The sequence below is a fragment of the Heliangelus exortis genome, chromosome Z (assembly GCF_036169615.1).
Source record: "Heliangelus exortis chromosome Z, bHelExo1.hap1, whole genome shotgun sequence".
Taxonomy (NCBI): domain Eukaryota; kingdom Metazoa; phylum Chordata; class Aves; order Apodiformes; family Trochilidae; genus Heliangelus; species Heliangelus exortis.
The window spans coordinates 44,663,568-44,682,420 of record NC_092454.1 but is presented as its reverse complement, the minus strand read 5'-3'; the positions used below and the strand labels follow the sequence as shown (position 1 = coordinate 44,682,420).

Genomic DNA, 18,853 nt, shown 5'->3' with positions numbered 1-18,853 from the left:
CAACCACTTCTAAAAGAAATCACTTTTTTAGAAAAAATGAGCCTCAACAGGTATTAAAACATAGACAGTGAGGCATTAACGTAGGTATTTAGCATGTTGTTGTTTTTTTTTTTTTTATCTGACAACTTAATATTTACGTAGGCTACATGTTCTGTAAATAATTGAACAAAACTAGGGGTCTTCATTTTAATGGGATTCTCTTTTGTCTTTCTTTGGGAGCTTTTTTTTTTCCCTTGGAGTAATTTATTTAGGTTTTTATCATTACAAAGAGAGGCAATAATGTCAGGTGCTTGCTATCAGGACTATTTTACCTACATGTTATGCAGCTTATGAAGCTGTTTTCCACAAATATATGTTTAGAATATTAAGAACATAAAACAGTCATTGCACAGGAAGCATAAAAACATTTAGTCTAGTACACGTTTTCAGTCAATGGCCAGTACCAGAGGCAGAGATAAGAGTGTAAAAGAACAAATATATTATGAACCTTCCACAAAATATTATCCCAGTGTTCGTTGCTTTGAAGACTAAAGATTATGTTTGTGTTCTCTTAAAAAAGTAACTCTCTGGTGTACTCCTGGAGCAGAAAGGTAGAGCTATTCCATGCTATTTCAGCACATTCTATTAGCATTCAATAATACTACATCTGCAAATTTCATAAATATCTGGAACTACTAAAAGTAGAAGAAAGCTTAGGTACTAATGACCTGGAATATATTTTGCAACCAAAATTCATTCATCCCCCACAGCTGTTTGACACATATCACTTCTACCTGATCTCACATTTCCTAACTCATAGGAGGTATTAAAATCCTTTTAAAGAGAACTGCTTACTGATTTACCCAGCTGAAGATATGCTTGCCTCGACAGAAATAAATGTATACAGAATGAGAATGGGCAGAATTAAAAAAAAAAAATAAAAAAAAAAAAAAGTGCCAAAATAAGTAGCAATGAAATAAATGAATAAAGAAATCATGTGTTTTTGATGCCATTTCCAAAAGATGGTTTTCCAGTTCCCATTTTGCTTTACAAATGCATGCTTATATTGCCAAATTTTATGGAAATGAGCAGCACTGCCATTTAAAAGACATCAAATAAACATCGCTTTTATTACAGTGAAATGCAAATATCAAGTCTTAACAAGTAAATCTAGGGTCTGTAATTTTAAAACAGCAATAACAATAACCCCAGGCTATGTTTCCATTTTCTGGCTGACTTTATGAGAAGCAACTGTTATTTCTGTGTGTCAGTTCAATGAGTCAGAGGCATGCTCTTTCAAGTTAAAACAGTGGTAATCTTGCAGTACTCATGATGGAAAGGCAATGATTATTGGTAAATCCAATAACACTGCCCGTGACAAGGCTTTTAACCTATTTCAAATTTAAATGACAATGTTTGCATAAACATTTCTCAGGAAGATTAAACCTAAGCAGGAACATCAGTGAACCTTGTGATAAAATTCTTCAAAAAAAAACCCCACCTCAAAACCAAGGTAATTATACTGGAAATGTTTTAACAGACAGCTAGAAGACAATAATGAGTGGTTTGTCTATCTGTGGCTGCCCTTCCACAAACACACAAAAATGCACCTTTATTACAGAAGGTGGGAATTTTACAGATAGAGCTAGTCTCTATACCAGTTTTAAACAGTTGAAGAATACATAAAACCAAAGAGATTCTGTCCTAGAAATATATAAGCTATTTATTTCTTTGAAGACACAAAATATTTACCAATTTTATTTCCTCAGTAATGAGAAATCCATACAAGGAACAGATACCTATATACACATATGATTTCCAGATGGAATACTGCCACAATAAATTAAAATAATTCTGATAAAAAGAGTGCATGCTGTCAGAATTTCCGTATAACTGAGTATTTCATAAACAGCAATACTGACTGTAAAAAAGTTTGTATTTATGACTCACGGTGGAGAACAATATGCAAATTTATTTAGCATATTCTATAGAATAGGTATTAGACAGAAGACATTATTTGAATTAGTACTCAAGGAAGAGTGAAATCTTTAAATATGTGTTTAACAGTGCATAAGCTTCAAACACGTTGTTTCTATTTCAATATTGCCATAGCAAATTCTTACAAATCATTTCATCTTCCTACTAGACTAAGAAAATCCTAGAATAATTTACTGTCATTACTTTAGTAAGAGACAATTTTACTGACTTTTTTTCATAGCCAGTTTTTATTTATACTCAGTTTGAAGGGTATCAGAGAAATCAGGTGGTTTTTTTTCTTTATGAGCCTATTCACCTATGGAATTTTTTATTCTTTAGTCCTGAACAACTAATCTTCAAGCACACTTATGTCCACAGGTTTCCTAATAGTCAACAAAAGATGTGCTACATTTGACAGCCAGGCTCTACAACTGAAGCACACATTTTCCTAAGATGTAATACCATGGTTACAATAAATAGACAGAAAGCTCCACTGTGAACCTCTCATATGTGGTCAAATTAAGCCAGAATTGGTTTAGACATCTTACACCTCTAAGGAGTTCATAAAATAGACTGAAATGGAAACTTCATATTCAAAACACCATGAACTGCATAAAATCCTGTTTTTATTTCTGCCAAAACTGTAACATACTAGGGAAGAAGATGTTATAATGTCAGTTTTTATCCAACTGAAAACCAGATATGTGGTAGTAACAGAATTTTGTAACAGAATTTATTCAACACACTTTAAGAAAGTCCTGAATAAGAATCTTCCACTCAGTACTCACAAATGGTAAAGCAGTTTTAATTCAGGTATCTGCAACTCTGTTGTCACAATTTAAAAAGAGAGTTGCTGTATGAAAAAATGAAAAAATAATGTGGCCAAGCACTGGAAGAGAATCCCCTTATTAGCTAGCAATACCAGTGAGTTCTGCCATTGACTTGCCTTGCCTACATTGGCCTTTTCAGTAACAGAAGAATGTAAGAGCAGCAGAAGACCAGATAACACCACCATACTATTGGCTGTCTATTTTGCTTCAAATATGGTTTGTACTGATATAGTTCTACCATGTGCTGAAAGTATGCACTGATACCAATTTATGTAGTAAAACTGAGCATTATAGAAAGGATGCTAAGAGGCATCTGAGCCTGTGTTCCTATCTAGACCGTGTGAAATAAAAATAAGAGAGAAACAAAAATTGTATTTGCCCAGTATTCACTAACCTGATTTGCCTTAGTACTGCTATTTTCTTTAATGTGTAGGAACTGCCCTTTACTTTACCTGGATAAATATGGTTTTGAAGATTTTATATTTATTTCTTGAGTAATGAAAATAAAGTGTCCATCATGATTTTCTTAGGAGTAAATACACTTATTGTGTTGCATTTTGGATTTGGATTAACTTCAGTTCAATTCAATAACATCCTCTCCTAGACTCTGTTCTTAGTGTTCTTCACATCCCTCAGAGCAGCTGTCACTCCACAAAACTGTTCCAGTCTCTAAAAGCTAAAATGAAAGACCACTGGGGATCTGTACTTTAGGTCTTAAATGATTTAATAAATGGTCTTTACATCAGAAATTTCCCTCTAACTAATGTCATATGAAGACATACTACATCCTAAATTAAAAATAATTAGTTTGCAGCTATTAAAATAAAGAAAATAATAAAATTATGTGCTGTCTAAATCAATAAAATATTCCTTAAAATTATAGAAAAGCAATACACTGCTCACAATACTGTCTGGCTTTGAGCTAGCGGAGACTAAATTGCCAGAGCACAATATGCATCTTAAGATACCACCACAGATTTTGCAGGATCACAAAATCCCTACTGATCTGGTGTGCAGAAATGAAAATATTGAAGAAGTTTATTTTCACTCAGCATTTTATCTAAATGCAGTATTCCAATACTTTGCTCTTAAATACAGCAGGAAATGTCATAACGCAGCACAAACCTTAAATTATTTAAGCCTTACTATGGGCACTTAGGCTATATCTCTAGTAAAGATAAGTGTATGACGGAACAAGGGGTTTAAGCAGCTTGTCCCAGTTCCTTCTACTAGTAAAAAGAAAGTCAATAATTCAAATTCATTCATTAAATATTTATTTAATGAAGCACGTTGGTAAAGAAAGGGACAAGGAAGAATTCCTTTGAAACATTTTTCACCAGTCAAGACAAAAAGCACCTAAAATCAGTATTTTGATTCTAGGAATAAAAGTTGCTCTACTTTTTGATTGCAGAATGTACACATTTTGTCTAGCTTGCAATATATTTTTTTCTTTTGCTCCTCCAGCTTACCCCTAGGTTCACACTTCATATTTACAGCAAAACCAGTTTTATTCACCACACTCCTTCTTTAAGATAAGGTATACATTGTCAACTTTGCTACACAGTTCTGTTTGCCTGTGGCATGGTGATACATTATCTCCAACTAATGCAGATGTGCCAGGAAAAAATAAATAAAATCAAGACTTTTCTAGAGAAATTCATATTGGTAAGACTTCCTTCAGTGAAAGGAACAACCAAGTACAGAGAGGTGGGGCCAGAATAAATTATTCCTCTAGAGATTTTTAGGTATAAAGTAGTAAATCACTCCTTGAATTATTTCTTTTTCAAAGAGCAACAAATCTCATAATCTCCAAACGACATCAATTAACATCCCAGCTGATAGTAGTACTGCTCTTTCCTTCAAGCCTTCTGTAACTCATAGGGAGTACGTTAATTTTAGTTTACCCAAACTTCAGCATTTGAGAGACTCTTTTTTTTTTCTTAATCTTACTGTTTGCTTTGATAGAGAATTGAATTATACTACACTGTGCTATACACGTGAGATACAATAGATTTTGCATATTGTATGTTACTCTCATCTAATTCTAAAATAGACAGCAAAACCCAATCAGAACCACAGACTCACTGACCAGTCATGGTTGGAAAGGACCTCTGAGATCATCAACCATACACACACAAAAAACCTCACCAAGTAACTCAAATAACCCTCATCAAATAAACCTCACCAAGTAACACAAATAACAACACACACTCCACCAAATATAACTAAACAACAACAAAAAAAACCCAACACACCAACCCTACAATACTGAGAACTAGAGCATGCCCTGAAGTGCCACATCTACACATTTCTTACATATCTCCATCACCTCCCTAAGCAGGCTCTTCCAGTGCCTGACCACTCTTTCAGTAAAGAAATTCTTCCTAACATCCAATCTAAACTTCCCCTGCCACAACTTCAAGACCATTTCTGTTGGTCCTGTCATAATTCACTTGGGAGAAGGGGCCAACACCCACCTTCCTACAGCCTCCTTTCAGGTAGTTATAGAGGGCAATGAGGACTCCCCTCAGCCTCCTCTTCTCCAAGTCAAACATGCCCAGTTCCCTCAGCTATTCCTCATACTATTTGTTCTCTAGGCCCCTCACCAGTTTGGTAGCTCTCTTCTGAACAAATTCAAGCACCTCAGTGTCCCTCTTCTAGTGAGGGGCTCAGAACTAATAAAAAGGTAAGCAGATGTGCATCCAACACATTAAGTGCAACAGGTAACACATAAAAGAGATATGACATCTTTCAATAGGAAACAAGATGCTTCTTAAAAAAAAAAACAGTCTATTTTCTGCCCTTCATTTTCACTTCTTCATTTTCCCTTTCCCTGGAAATTCTGCTTAAAAACATCTTTTTTACGATTTTCTCCTGTATTCACGTTATTTTCAAAGGGCACAACAAATACTAAAGCCTACCTTAGACACACACATGTATGTAAAATTTGGTAATTTCAATCCACATGTGACTACCTAGCTACTTAGCCACCCAATCAGTTGAGAGCTTGTTTTTAAATTTAAATTAAAAAAATACACATACATGAAGCCCCTCTCAAATGATGAATGGCAGCATCTCAGAATAGACATTATTATTTAAGAGGATTCAAAAAAATCTATAAAGTCCTTCCACACTATGCAAAGAAAGGAAAACCAATTCTTCATTGTCCAATACTGAATATTCATGCCTTCTTAAGGTAATTGGAGTAAAAATTGCTTATAGTGCTTACTGGAAGGCTTTTATGCACAAGGACTTATACAATTTGCAAGCGTAGGCAGCTTTTTGGGAACCTCAGAAAGGACAGAGACACACCGGGGAACCAAGCTGTTAGTAAGTCTAGGGATAAGAAAGTAAGTTGTCACCCAATGTGAGGAATGTTGCTGTTCTGTTGGGAGCTGTGCTTCACACATGGTTGAAATTCAGAAATGCAAGATCAGAATCCCTGTTCTTCCTGTTCTCTGGATAACCAGTAAGTCATGGACCATTTATCTTGTCTCCAAGATAAAAGTTAAGTTACACCCTTTCCAACTTTTAAGAACTAAACCACATGGTGGGGCTAGATATGCCCCAGATTTTACAATCTGGGGGAGGTAAATGAATAAATAAATTGCTCGGATAGCTTTCTCTTATTAAGTACTTGCCTGGTATCAATCTTGTCAAGAGAAACTATTCCGAACCGGCAGGCAAAGATGAAAATGAAGAATTGAAGGTTATAATTTGAGTCCTGCTTTAAAAAGAGCAACTGGGCATGTTACCATCATGGTAAGGACCCTTGAACTACAACTGCCACTGTTGAAAGTGTAAACAATGGACCCTTTTGAGTAAGGTATTAAAACACATCAAGCCAAAATTGAGACCAGATAAACTTCTATTAATTTTTGGTAAGAGCATACAGTGAAATTAAATAGCCCTTTTGCAGAGAACCCTTAGCTTACTGTCAAATATAACAGATTTTTCCTAACAATAACTATGTTACAGACAGAAAAAACAATACATGAACTAATTCCTTTTTTGAAATCAAAATTAAGGAGTGAACACTAGAAACATTACCAAAATCTGCACCATTTTAGTTGGCTCTGAGTTTTACTGCTACTGCCATCTAATGCCCAAAAACTGTATTTAATGACTGTATCCAAAAGTTCATGATGTGTACAACAGGTTCAATAGGGTACCTAATAGGTTCAGTATTCCCCTTTTCTTCAGGAAACTTGACCATTTCACTGACTATTTTAAGCCGATGGTTAAGTCATGAGAATAATTAATATAACTGAGGTATTAAGAAAATGGGGAAATCTTCTAATGCCATTTACTGAAAAAGTAAATCTATTTCTATCACAACCCAAATGGCTTAATTTATAACTTGAAATCCTGGTGAGGGTAATTTAAATATATGACAGTAATTTAAAATACAACAACTACAAGTTTACTGCAAAAATGCTATCAGCACTCAAGATTTGACTGCCATTCTTCGGAAACTTTGATTCTTGATGAGGAGACAAGATAGAAAACTGAATCCTACAATATCAAAAACACATCAATCCCAAATTTTAATCATTAAATTAAAATTCTTTTAAAAATTTGCTCATAACTTCAAAGACACACATTTACATTTTCTGTGTATCTGGAAATTACTATGCTACTAGGAGAGTATTTCTCCCCCTCCCACCCTTGCCCCCATATTATAAGCAAAATTAAATTAAACTTATTATAGATCTGCTCAAAAAAACCTTATTTATTGTCTCTGGTCTAAATTTTATTCCCTGCCACCAGTTCACATAAAGAAAAAAAATAATAATTAATCAATTGAATGAGTTTAGGCAGCTCATTAGAAAAGCATACCCCTTTTGCTCTCCTCCCCAGCAATGCAACACCCCTTTCTCCTCCCGGGCCCTGAATATCTCAAGTTAACACCTATCTGCCTCTATTTCAGAACTTTAGCAAAAAAATCCCCAGAATTTTAAAGTAACTGAGTATCCTTAGAAACACAAAGTGCCTAGTACCTGTCACAGGAAGTACCAATAAGCCTAAATTTAGGTTTGGAGATTTTAAAACGTGAATGGTACAGCCTGAGACTTTTTTTCTTCCTGTTGTTTGTGGTTTGGCATTTTGCAACTAATGGCAAACTCAAGATTTGACTGATTTGAAGGCCAGCTAAGAAGACTACTCTCTCACTGACTTCAATGTACTCTCTATTACATCCTCTGGCTGGTATATGAAACATGCCACAAGAACAGATGATTGCTTTTGGGCTTACTAATGGCTTTTTCTGCACTTGGCTCCATCTTCTTGCCATAAATCAAGTTACAAATGACAGTAGCTTTTTGCAAAAAAACATCCCTGGCAACTCTTCAGCCTCTCAATTTGCTTTCCTTGAAAGTCATTTTGCTGCAGGTATAATAAAGAGGATTCCCCAGATAGTCTTTTTCCTTATCTATACAGCCAAAACCCAAATAAATCTCTGTGTGAACATTAAGATAGGGGTTTTCTATACAGATGTGTTTATCTTAGGAGCTGGGCTGATAATGCCATTTAAGACAAGATGATAAATTTTATTAAAATAAATTGCAGGCCTAGTGAAAACATGGCAGTGCAACAGATGAAACAATGGAATTTGTAGGAGCTAAGATGAGCTTTTGAGACTGGTATTAAGCTAGAAGCACTGAATTTCAAATTATTAAATAGAAAATGTACCTTCTAACTGCCATTCATAGCGGTGGTCATAAAAAAAGGACTTCTTTATGAGGGTAGTTATAGCAATGAAGAACAGTTCTTAGATAAGTTAGATGGAATACAAAAATCTGGCTGTGCTGTTCCACAAGATACTTGTTTTTGAAAGGCAGGGAATATGAACACATGCAGAAAAACGGGATTATTTCATGTTCAGATTAAAAAAAAAAACACCTCATATTGACTGAAAATTAAGGGAAATGTGAAGCCAACAAGTTTATTATTGTCCTTTAAATGATCTTTTAAAACTGCTGCTAAATATAGGATAGCATACCATAGCACAAGAATTAAAATGAGAAGAGAAGAGAAGAGAATTAGAATAGCACAGAACTGATGTAAACTGAAGTTAACTGAACTGAATTGAGTTTTTCAGTTGGAAGGAACCTACCACAATCCAACTGCCTAACCATTTCAGGACTTAGCAAAAGTATAATCAAATCATTAAGGACATTGTCAAAATACCTCTTAAACACTGACAAGCCTGGGGCCATCTGCCACCTCTACCAAAATCCCACTCCAGTGTTTGACCCCCCTCCCTTTAAAGAAACTTTCATGCCATTAATTTTCTCAATGCTCCAATCTATTTAGGTCCCTCCGCAAGGCAGCTTGCATCTCAGGATAGCCAACAACCACCTTCCAGTTTGGTATCATCAGAAAATTTGTTAATGGAGGCAAGGAGACTGGAGTGGCACAGGGGTGGCTGCTGTGAGAATCTGCTGGAATCTCCTCCGGTTCCAGTTCCAGTGAGCAAGGAGATGCTTGGTTGTCACCATCTTGGCCTAAGCCGTGACGTACATTGAACAGGTCTGGCCTTAGAATTGACCCCTGAGGAACACCACTGGTGACCAGTATGATCTTCTTCCAGTATTTTTTTCTAGTAACTTGGTTAAACTAACAGGTCTATAAGTTCCTGGGTTTTCCCTCGTGCCCTTCCTATAAAAGGGGTTGGCTTCCAGTCAGCAGGTACCTCCACCAATTCCCAAGACCTTTGGTAGATGATCAATAGGGGTCCTACTGTAACAATAGTAACAATAGATCTGATATGCACTGTTAAGGCACCATCTCCTGAAATATGTCAATGCTATAAATGACCATGTTGTCATTGACAAGATCAAGATTAAAGTGCATTGATGCCTTTAATGGAACACCTGGTTTTAATTAGTGCTTTTCAAATGATTTGACTGAAAAGCTTATTGAAATGCTTCTACTTGAAAAAATCACCTCATTATTCTGTTTTGGTGTTGTCATATTAAGCACGTACTGAAACTGTACATGGGAAGATGCATTCAATATAAACACAAGTGCTAAAATGTTACTATTAACATTTTTACTATTGTTATCCAACAATTTACATCACAGTAGTTTAAAGTAAATAATTCTAATGGAATAATTAAATCAATGTGGACTTAAGTCACAATTTTTTACATTATTAGTCAATCTGTAAGTGAAGACAAAGAAATACCATTTGCTACTGAGTCAAGAGGCGGTATTTGCTACAAAGATACAATGAACAGTAATAAGTCAGCTGCCAACTGACAGACCTGCATGTCTGTTTACAGAAAGTACTGAAATACTTGAAGCAATACATATGATAACAGGATGATATCTTTCCTAGGGGTTAGAGAATTTATAAAATTTTCCTTCCCCATAGAGCCATAATTCTTGCATACATAAATCACCCTCTTAAAAAGTTCTTTCAGCCTCCTACCATACTAATAAATGAAATCTTCTTTGCTTTATTACTTCACTTAAGAGTCACTGTTTTAGTAGTGTTTTACTATTCCTAATATTTTTGCTTTAGACACAATCCATTGAATTTTAGCTTCCTTTTGATGTTTATACATTCATGAAAAACATTTAAAATACTTCTGTGTGTATTCTTTCTATTATTTTTTCTCTCCTATGTCAAACCTTTCAAAACTTAACAATCATTCTAATAAGTACTATTTTATGAGCTATTGCCAGGCTAAGCAAGCTGAAGTATTACATAACCTTTCTTTAATTTCTAAATTACTTTTCCAGATACATGTGAAAGAATTCTTACAGGCTTCTCCTTTATTTGAAGATTAGCACTTATTACATTAAAATGGATTTAATTTTACTGTCACTTCAGTACACTAGTGTCAAACATGTCCTACATTTCAGCAAACATTCCTGTCATCCTAACGGTGTACTTGATAAGAGATGAGGGTTCACAGAAACCAATAGCCTGGAAAGCTGAAGACAAACCTACTATGACTATGTTGTTCTCTAGTAATTGCCCTGGTTTTATTATGCTGTATTAGACCTCTCATATGAATATGTGCTGTGGTAACAATTAAATTGAAACTATCAGCTACAACTGGCTTCCTTATACAGACGTTGACACTACGGAGTTGCAAAACTGATCATTATATTATCTTCTCTTAAACAGAATTACACCAGGTTTTTTAATCAATATGAAATACAGACATGAAAAAAATTCCCTCAAATTCTGCTATAAATATTATTTTGATGTTGTGCAGTACAGAGAATCCTACTGCTAAGTAATATCATAAGAATGTAAGTGAGTGGACACACAGACAGATAAACTGCATGCAAAACTGAGGTCTCAGAATACAACAAAAGGAAACCAGGCATTTGATGAATTGCACTGGTTTCCATTCATCCATTGTCTTCAATTCAGACAGTGGTTTTAGACTACTGACTAATGAAAAATTGCATAATATTAAGCCCCAATACTGAACCAATGAGACTCTATGCAAGGCCAAGGGCCTTAATTGCATGCATAGTAACTTCCAGAGTAAATTCCAGAGAAAGTGATCGCATTCAAAAAACTCTTACTGTAAGAAAAGCTATTTTGTACTTACTTTTTGTATCAATCAAAATAGACAAATGGCCCATGATTTTATAAATACATTAAAAAAAATAATAAAATGCAGATCTGAATTAGTTTTATTTAAATTTAACTGCATTATATCCAGGCAGACACTGGAAAAATAGATTTTTTAATGTATGTACATAGACGTATGGCACTGGAAAATATCAAAATTATTGCACAAAAAGCTAAAAAACCCTATCTTTAGTCAGAATAACCCGCCATTTTAAACACAGTTCTGAATTTCTGGTAAAGATAATTTGTAATATCATTTCTGTGTTCTTATTATACCTGGGTCAGTCTTTGAGGAACCAGATCAAATGGAAACCTACTGCATATAGCAGGTCATGGCTCTTCAGAGTTAGAAAAGATTCATTTTCATTAATGATGCTTACATCACCTGATATTTGTCTGCAAGGACAGATTGTACAACAGTTGGGGGAAAGGGACTGAATCATTATAGGTATCAATGAGAGGGAAAAAAGTAGAAACCAAACGTGCTTTTAGAACTTATCTGCTGTTTTTGTTATAAAAAATGCCTATAACAACAAGAATAGGACAGGAATACCCAAATAGGGGTCCTCCCAAATTTAGTAATTGAGCTGCTGTCTGAAAGTATTTAACAGGTGTACATTCTTAGACAAAGCTGTCCAGTGAAGAATTCTTTCAAGCTAAATAGAACTGCTGTGTTTTTGTTCAGTATTATTTCTATTCCTCTTCTTAGATCACAACAACTGTAGACATCTATCTGTAAACTAGCACTAACAAGTTTCTTTCCTTTCATAGGTATATAATAAGAACAAATATGATATACCCTAGACAGCTTTCTGATTTCAGTCCTCTTAGGATTATTCATACTCTCCTATAAATGTTAGGCATGTGTAATTTCCTACTACTGCTTATATGTCAAAAACTAAAATTGATCCTATGTACATGCATGAATACATGAAACTGAACTGTGTAATTTTATAGCACAGTATGTAAAATAGAAACTTGGCTGGATGAAATTAAGTAACAAAGAAATTCAGTGAGGAACAGAAGGAAAAAATAAGTCTTTGTAAAGATATTATGGGAGCCAGTATTACTATCTGCCAGCCGGAAAACTTTTTGCATGTATGTTGAGCAAATATGACTGAAGAATAAATCATGTTAAAAGAACATGTAGGGCAACGGTTTAAAGAAACTTCACAAGTAAAACAATTGTTCATAGGGAATAAAGTTAAGACAGATTTCTCAAAAAAAAAACCAACCTGATTAAAAGATACCTTAAGATATCTTAAAAGGTCTTATAAGATGAGCAGCCTAATCTTCATTTTACGAATTAGCTAAGTTTTGGCTAGAAGAACTTACATCGACAATCAAGAAATCTGGAATTGCTGCTTCATTTATTTTTTTAAAGCAGCTGCTGCATTTTTACAAAAAAGCTTTCTAATGTATAGTTTTAAATTTATAATGACTGCAGCAGGATCTTTATAAAAATGGTGTGCAAGACCAAAGAAAATTTTTGCTGTTAAAACTAAGGAAAGAGAAAAAGTGTAATCGAAACATTCACTGATTGAGAAGAAAAATATAGCTGATCATTTTTTCATCAAGGCACATAAATGGAAATATAAAAAAAGTATTAGTTTTAAAAAACACGAGTAGAGGCACTTGAAAGAAACTTCTTACAATATATATAGCAATTATTAAATAAGTTTCATATGTTTTAAGATACTACAAAAGTAGTTTTTTAAAGAACAATAGATAACTGAAATCAGTTATAAATGTATCTACCTAGATGCAGAAAGTCACACTGCGGCATGTACAATAATAGGCCCTTACACATTTACTGATTGCTATGGATTTTATAAAGTGCAGCATTTTCTAAAACATTATCATTAAGTACCACAGAGAGTCTTACACTATAAAGGAACTTAAAACACACAGTAACATAGACATCAGTCCTAAGAAACGGACAATGTATTTCAACAAGTTATTCTTTTGTATCCTGTTCTGCCTAGTGGCTAACATCCTTATATATCCTTATCAGTATCATAATATTTCATATTATACTGCATAGAAGGCAACTGTTTTATTTGCTAAACATACCCAAATAAAATATTTCAAAGTAGTTTCTAACGTTACAGATAAATATTTCTAATTCTATACTACTTTGTAAGCCATTCCAAGAAATGTACATGCCATTCTATAATGGTCTCTGAGGTGTTTTGTGGGTTTTTTTAAGCTTAAGTCGTATTGGCTACCCCTCCTTTTGTCTCACTATTTCACTAAATCCTTTTGTGTGACTGTCAAGCAGCTGTGTTTTGCTCCTTAATCTTCCTTGCACAGCTCCCCAGGAGAGACTTTACAACATGAACTGCAAAGTGCCATTTGCACAGCAGGAATAACAGTGTTCCTCTTCAAAAAAAGGCATAATATGACTGTAATGAACATGCTTATTCTGGTCACAAGTTGCTACATATCGCATGATCATTGAAAGCTCAGGAAGTTTTGGGAAAAGATGCTTCTTTGGCTCTTCAAAAGTCTTATCATGCAATATGTGTTTGAAATAAATGTATTTCCAACATGTGAAATTCTTACATAGGTGTTTTCTTGCTTTGCTGTTTCTGTTTATTCTGCTTCCAAAAGCTTGACCTACTAGCAGCCCCCTGGCAATAATCTCTGTGACTATACTCAAACAGTTAAATCAGATAAACACTGGTATACATTCTTTCTATAGCACCAGCTGGAACACTGCAAATTCTTCCTACCGTGCAGCTAATAGTCAGAATATGTACAGTCCTTCCTCCCATTCGTCTAGAGACGTCCCACAGCATATTTTCCAACATTATAGCTGTGCCACTCCATTTGTCTCATTTCCATGCCCTCACAGATAGCTGTCCCAGATGACAGATTACTTCAAAGTATTTCCTTCTCATTTCAGTACTACTGGGTACAGTGAAAATAAAAAAATAAGCTTCTGTTTTCATTTAATATATTGCTAGCAGCAACAAACAAAAAAATGTAACACCTTGGATTCACCATCGCTGGTTTTTTGATTGTTTTGTTTGGGGTTTTTTTGTTTGTTTGTTTGTTTTTTTAAACAGCATGGAAGTGTTCTCACTGCTGAGAGTCTAATAACAATCATCGCTCTCAATTATCTCAGTCTCAGTCTCTGTGTGTCACTGGACAGGGAAACATTGTTGAGTAAATATTTCGCTTTTATTTTATGCAGCAATGACTGTTTGACATTAAATCAATCAGCTTCCAAAAAGCATAAAAAAGAATTATTGCCCCAGGAACTTCCCACAGAAATTTTACTTTCATTCTTCCACCTTTATAGAGCGCCAGTGCTGTCTGTCAATATTTTTATAATGCACAGAACAACCAACAATAACAGGGAAAATTGTGGGCTGAGAAAACAAACTGCCTTCTGCACAAGTGCCCTCCGTAGTCTCTCTCTTTACTTTCCAGACAGCAAAGAAAACAAAGCAAATAGCACTGATAATAGAGTGTACTTAGGTACACTACTCAACTGGACCTTCTCCATCCTTGCTTAAAACCTCATTCTTCTTTGCTGCAATCATACATCTTCTCAGGAAGCAGCTGAAGCCTGAGATCATTATAGACTTGGCAGAATGTTTTCAAAGGCTAATAATAATAAAACTATTTTTAAAAGTAAAATGATTCCTTAAAAATAAAGGCAAGGAATTGTTGCTGATTTCTTTTTGAGAAGGACAAACCCCGTTTCCCAGTCCCTGAAAAAATTTTTATGTATTTGTATATGATGTCAAAACTCTTTTTTCTATAGCCACGAAAAAATGTCTATCTATCATATGTAATACAAAAACAAAAAAAACCCCAAAAACACCAAAAAAACCAAACTCCAAAACAGGTAGCTTTAACAAGAAATGCATGGACAATGAAAGATATTCCAGCTCTGATGTTTGCAGAGTATGGGACAATCCCACATTTATTTGTCTTTCACTGCCTATTGAACACTGCTAATTTACAATTAAGGAATCCAAGCACTGTTCCATTCATATGGTTCTCAGCATAAATTTTCAAAACAAACAGCTCCCAAATAAACAGCACTCTTCTTATCTGGAAAGAGACTCCCAGACTTCTCTTTACAAGCCTTTTTCTTCATCAAATTCAGCATTTTCATGAAGGTGAATATCTCCTGTAATTCATCTGCCTTCTTTATATGCAGAAAACCAAAAGCAGTTTCAATTTATTTCATATATTCACTGTTGGTTCAGAATGTCACAATGTTCATCTTGACAATTAAAAGTTAAGCCTGGAACATCTCCTCATTTACTCTGGTAAAAAAGGCCCAATGCTTTGCTTTCTTTTGCTAAGGCCTTGAAACGTTACCCTCTCTAGCCGCCTTTTCCGCCCTTTTTCCTTCGCACACTGGGAAGTTTCAAGACCCAGAGCTAAAGACTTCATTTATATTCATAGTTCTCAGAGACCCAAGTACTACAGATTGGTCACAGTGTAAGAACTTAAAGAAATAGGTTAAAACCTGTACTGAATAGAACTACTGTAACTCTATACTGCCACAGATAGAAAAACTGACAAGTTTGGCTCTAAAAATATGGATAGACTGGCAAAAATGTTGCTTTTCTGTGCTGCACAGATGTTTCGTAGCAGTTAAATTGGATTTAGTGGAACAAACAAATAAACAAAAATTAATAAATTAAGATATTTCAGCACCTGAGAATATCCTGCTCTGACCAAGGTCCGAAACTAGGGTTGCAGTTCTTGTGGGGTGAATGATTGGTAACTGTGACTTTCTCCCCACGGTGCCCTCTTGCAAGAGGCAAAAATGTCAAGTTGGATTTCTGACAAGCACCATTATGGAAGGATTTGAAAAACATATGAAAGCTACATGTGCATCCTCTGGAATTCATAGTCATGCACATGACCCAGCGATGAGTAAATCCTAAATGGGCCACAGATCCAACTCACTGTTTTGGATTTGATTATGCCTGTTAATTCCAGTTCACATGTATGATATGTATTTATTCCTGCAGAAGCTATGCGAGGCACAGGAGCACTCATTCACACAAAGGTATAATCAGATACAGTGTTTTCCACAGGGCTACTGTTGCGGAGTATAAGTCAAAGATCTGTATAAGTTTGTAAAATAGAAGCTTATAATAGAATTGCTCATTTTCCAGACTAATTCCCTAAACTATCCTTTTTCTTGGAAATCAATATAGCAAGTCATTGTACTTTAGGCACCTCAAAATTTTAACCCTGCCAAAGTTTCCTTACAATGTCCTTTGGTTTATTTTCCTTACAATCCTCCATGCTCCTTGTTTTCACTGAGGTTACCCATTCATCAAAATCAATGGGCTCAGTATGTTCATGAATTCTCATATGTTCTCAGTTTCAGATTAAATCCATAAATCTCTTCTGGCCAAAGTACGTGCCATCAGTTGCAAAAACCATATGTATTATGGCTGGAAACAACACAAATTTTTTACTTTTTTATTTGTTTAATTAGACAATTAATTTAAAAATAATTTTTTAAATTTACATTTTTTTAAATTATTACTTTATAACTAATAATGTAGTTTTCTGCTCCATCAAGCACTTTATATGCTTACCATTATGCATGATTTTTAAAACAGGATCTGATGTTAATGTTGTTCAAAGTAGCACTGAGGTATTTGAGTAAGAAATATTCAGCAGAGCCACCATACACCTTACAAGAAATTCATTAAATACTGAACAGGACAAGAAAGGGACCACATTTTACAGTCAGACAACTCTTCTATCTCTTTCAACCACTATGGCTCTTTTTTTTTTTTCTTTTTTCTTCTTCTCCTCCCTTTTCCCATCTCCTTTTAATTTTCAGAACTCAATGCAGTATGAAAATGTCATCTTATGTTCGTTTTCAACGGTGAGAAAGCTCATCTTACAGAGTTAAGAATAGGTTCCTGGTGCTGTTAAACAAGAACCTAACCATCTATCTTCCTATTTTGATCAGTTAGTCTGGGAAGAATTTTTTAAAAGATAACAGAAGGAACAATCAAGGCATCAGAAATAAAAACTTTCTCTAAGAAACCAAAATGTATGTACATGGCGTACAGAAATAGATCTTTGGGAATCTTCTGTTGTTGTTAATTAAAATCAAAACAGAATAAAATAGGAGAAAAATACACCTCCTTGTCACCCTACATTTAGTGGGACAGAAGGTTCAAAAAAATTATTTAAATTATACATTTTACAAATTTGCTACTAAATTACGTAAAGTTGTCTAGTCATCTTCAATTTCTATAAATAGGCCCCTAGCAGTTAATTCTGCAATTCAGGCAATGCCATCTAATAATGCAAAATGGTAATATTCATTCATAACAGCAACTCTGTAAACTGAAGAGTGTGGTATTTCATTAAGTGTTTCCAAATCCAGTTTCCATTCATCTCCACGTGACAGAATGAAACATTCAAGTCATTTCACTACTAGTATATACTCTCTGAGTACTATCTAGACTTCGGCAGCACATTCATATCCTCAGTCTAAAGGATAGCTGAAAAAAATGTTGGGTTTTTTTCCTATACTGTCTTCAAAAACTTCTTGCCAAAGTAAGAATAAAATTCAGGTGATGTATATTTGAACTGAAGGAGTCCTCCCCTTTTTTTCTTGTGTATTATCTCAGGAGGAAAACCTTGCAGCAGCTTAACCTCATCTAAAAAACATTTATGCAGCTTTTCAAGGTTACTGTTAATTGGGCAAATTTCTGTGTAAAAGCTGATCACACAAAGTTCAGTCATGAATTGAAGCACTGAAACATAAATCAAATGCATTCATGCATTGATTTTTGATCAATAATTGATAAAATAACCTGTTGTGTACAGTGTATATCACTCCTGTTTCACTTATTTCTTGCTTATGAACTTTAATCTGTCATACCCTGCATACTCGCATTACTGTTTTATGGTTTAAAATCAGAAACACAGTGCTCAAGCATTATGTGAAAAAGTCTGTATTTCACAGCATCAGGACTATAGTAACACTCATTTGAAAAGAACTGTACTTAACTTTCCGGGTGAGAAACATAGCATTTTCAGCTTTGTAGTAAATTAGTTCCATTTAGAAAGAACTTACCACGTAAAACAGTGAGTCTGGTGGACACACTTATTTCACCAACACTATTAGAAGCCACACATTCATAAATAGCTTCATCTCGTGGCGTGCGCAGTGGTTGTATTCGTAGAACTGAGCCAGATCCATCATCAAACTCTATTACCTATAGAAGGAAATCAAAGCTGTCACAGATGTTGTTACAAATGCCTGTCCTTCAGTTAATCTGTTCGTGAGGAGTAACCTGCTGGTATTCATGTCAGCAAAGCCAGGTTCGTTTTTCAAATATATTTACCGGGACAAATTCCACACAGATGGGAAAATGTTCCACACAAATGGGAAAAAGTGCTAATGCTTTCCAACATATATTGCTATACAGTTAATGTCTGCTCTAAGGTAGTTCCAGGA

The 18,853-nt window shown here is 34.8% G+C and overlaps 1 protein-coding gene across 18 annotated transcripts in view; it reads right to left on the bottom strand.

Annotated features, from left to right (window-relative positions):
* PTPRD (protein tyrosine phosphatase receptor type D) overlaps nucleotides 1-18,853 on the bottom strand; it is a 339,335-nt gene that overhangs the window by 187,366 nt on the left and 133,116 nt on the right. For all 18 annotated transcript variants that reach the window (XM_071732135.1, XM_071732139.1, XM_071732136.1 and 15 more), the window contains exon 4: nucleotides 18,470-18,611. In XM_071732135.1, coding sequence (XP_071588236.1) covers nucleotides 18,470-18,611 — 142 coding nt within the window. The remainder of the gene's footprint in view (nucleotides 1-18,469; nucleotides 18,612-18,853) is intronic.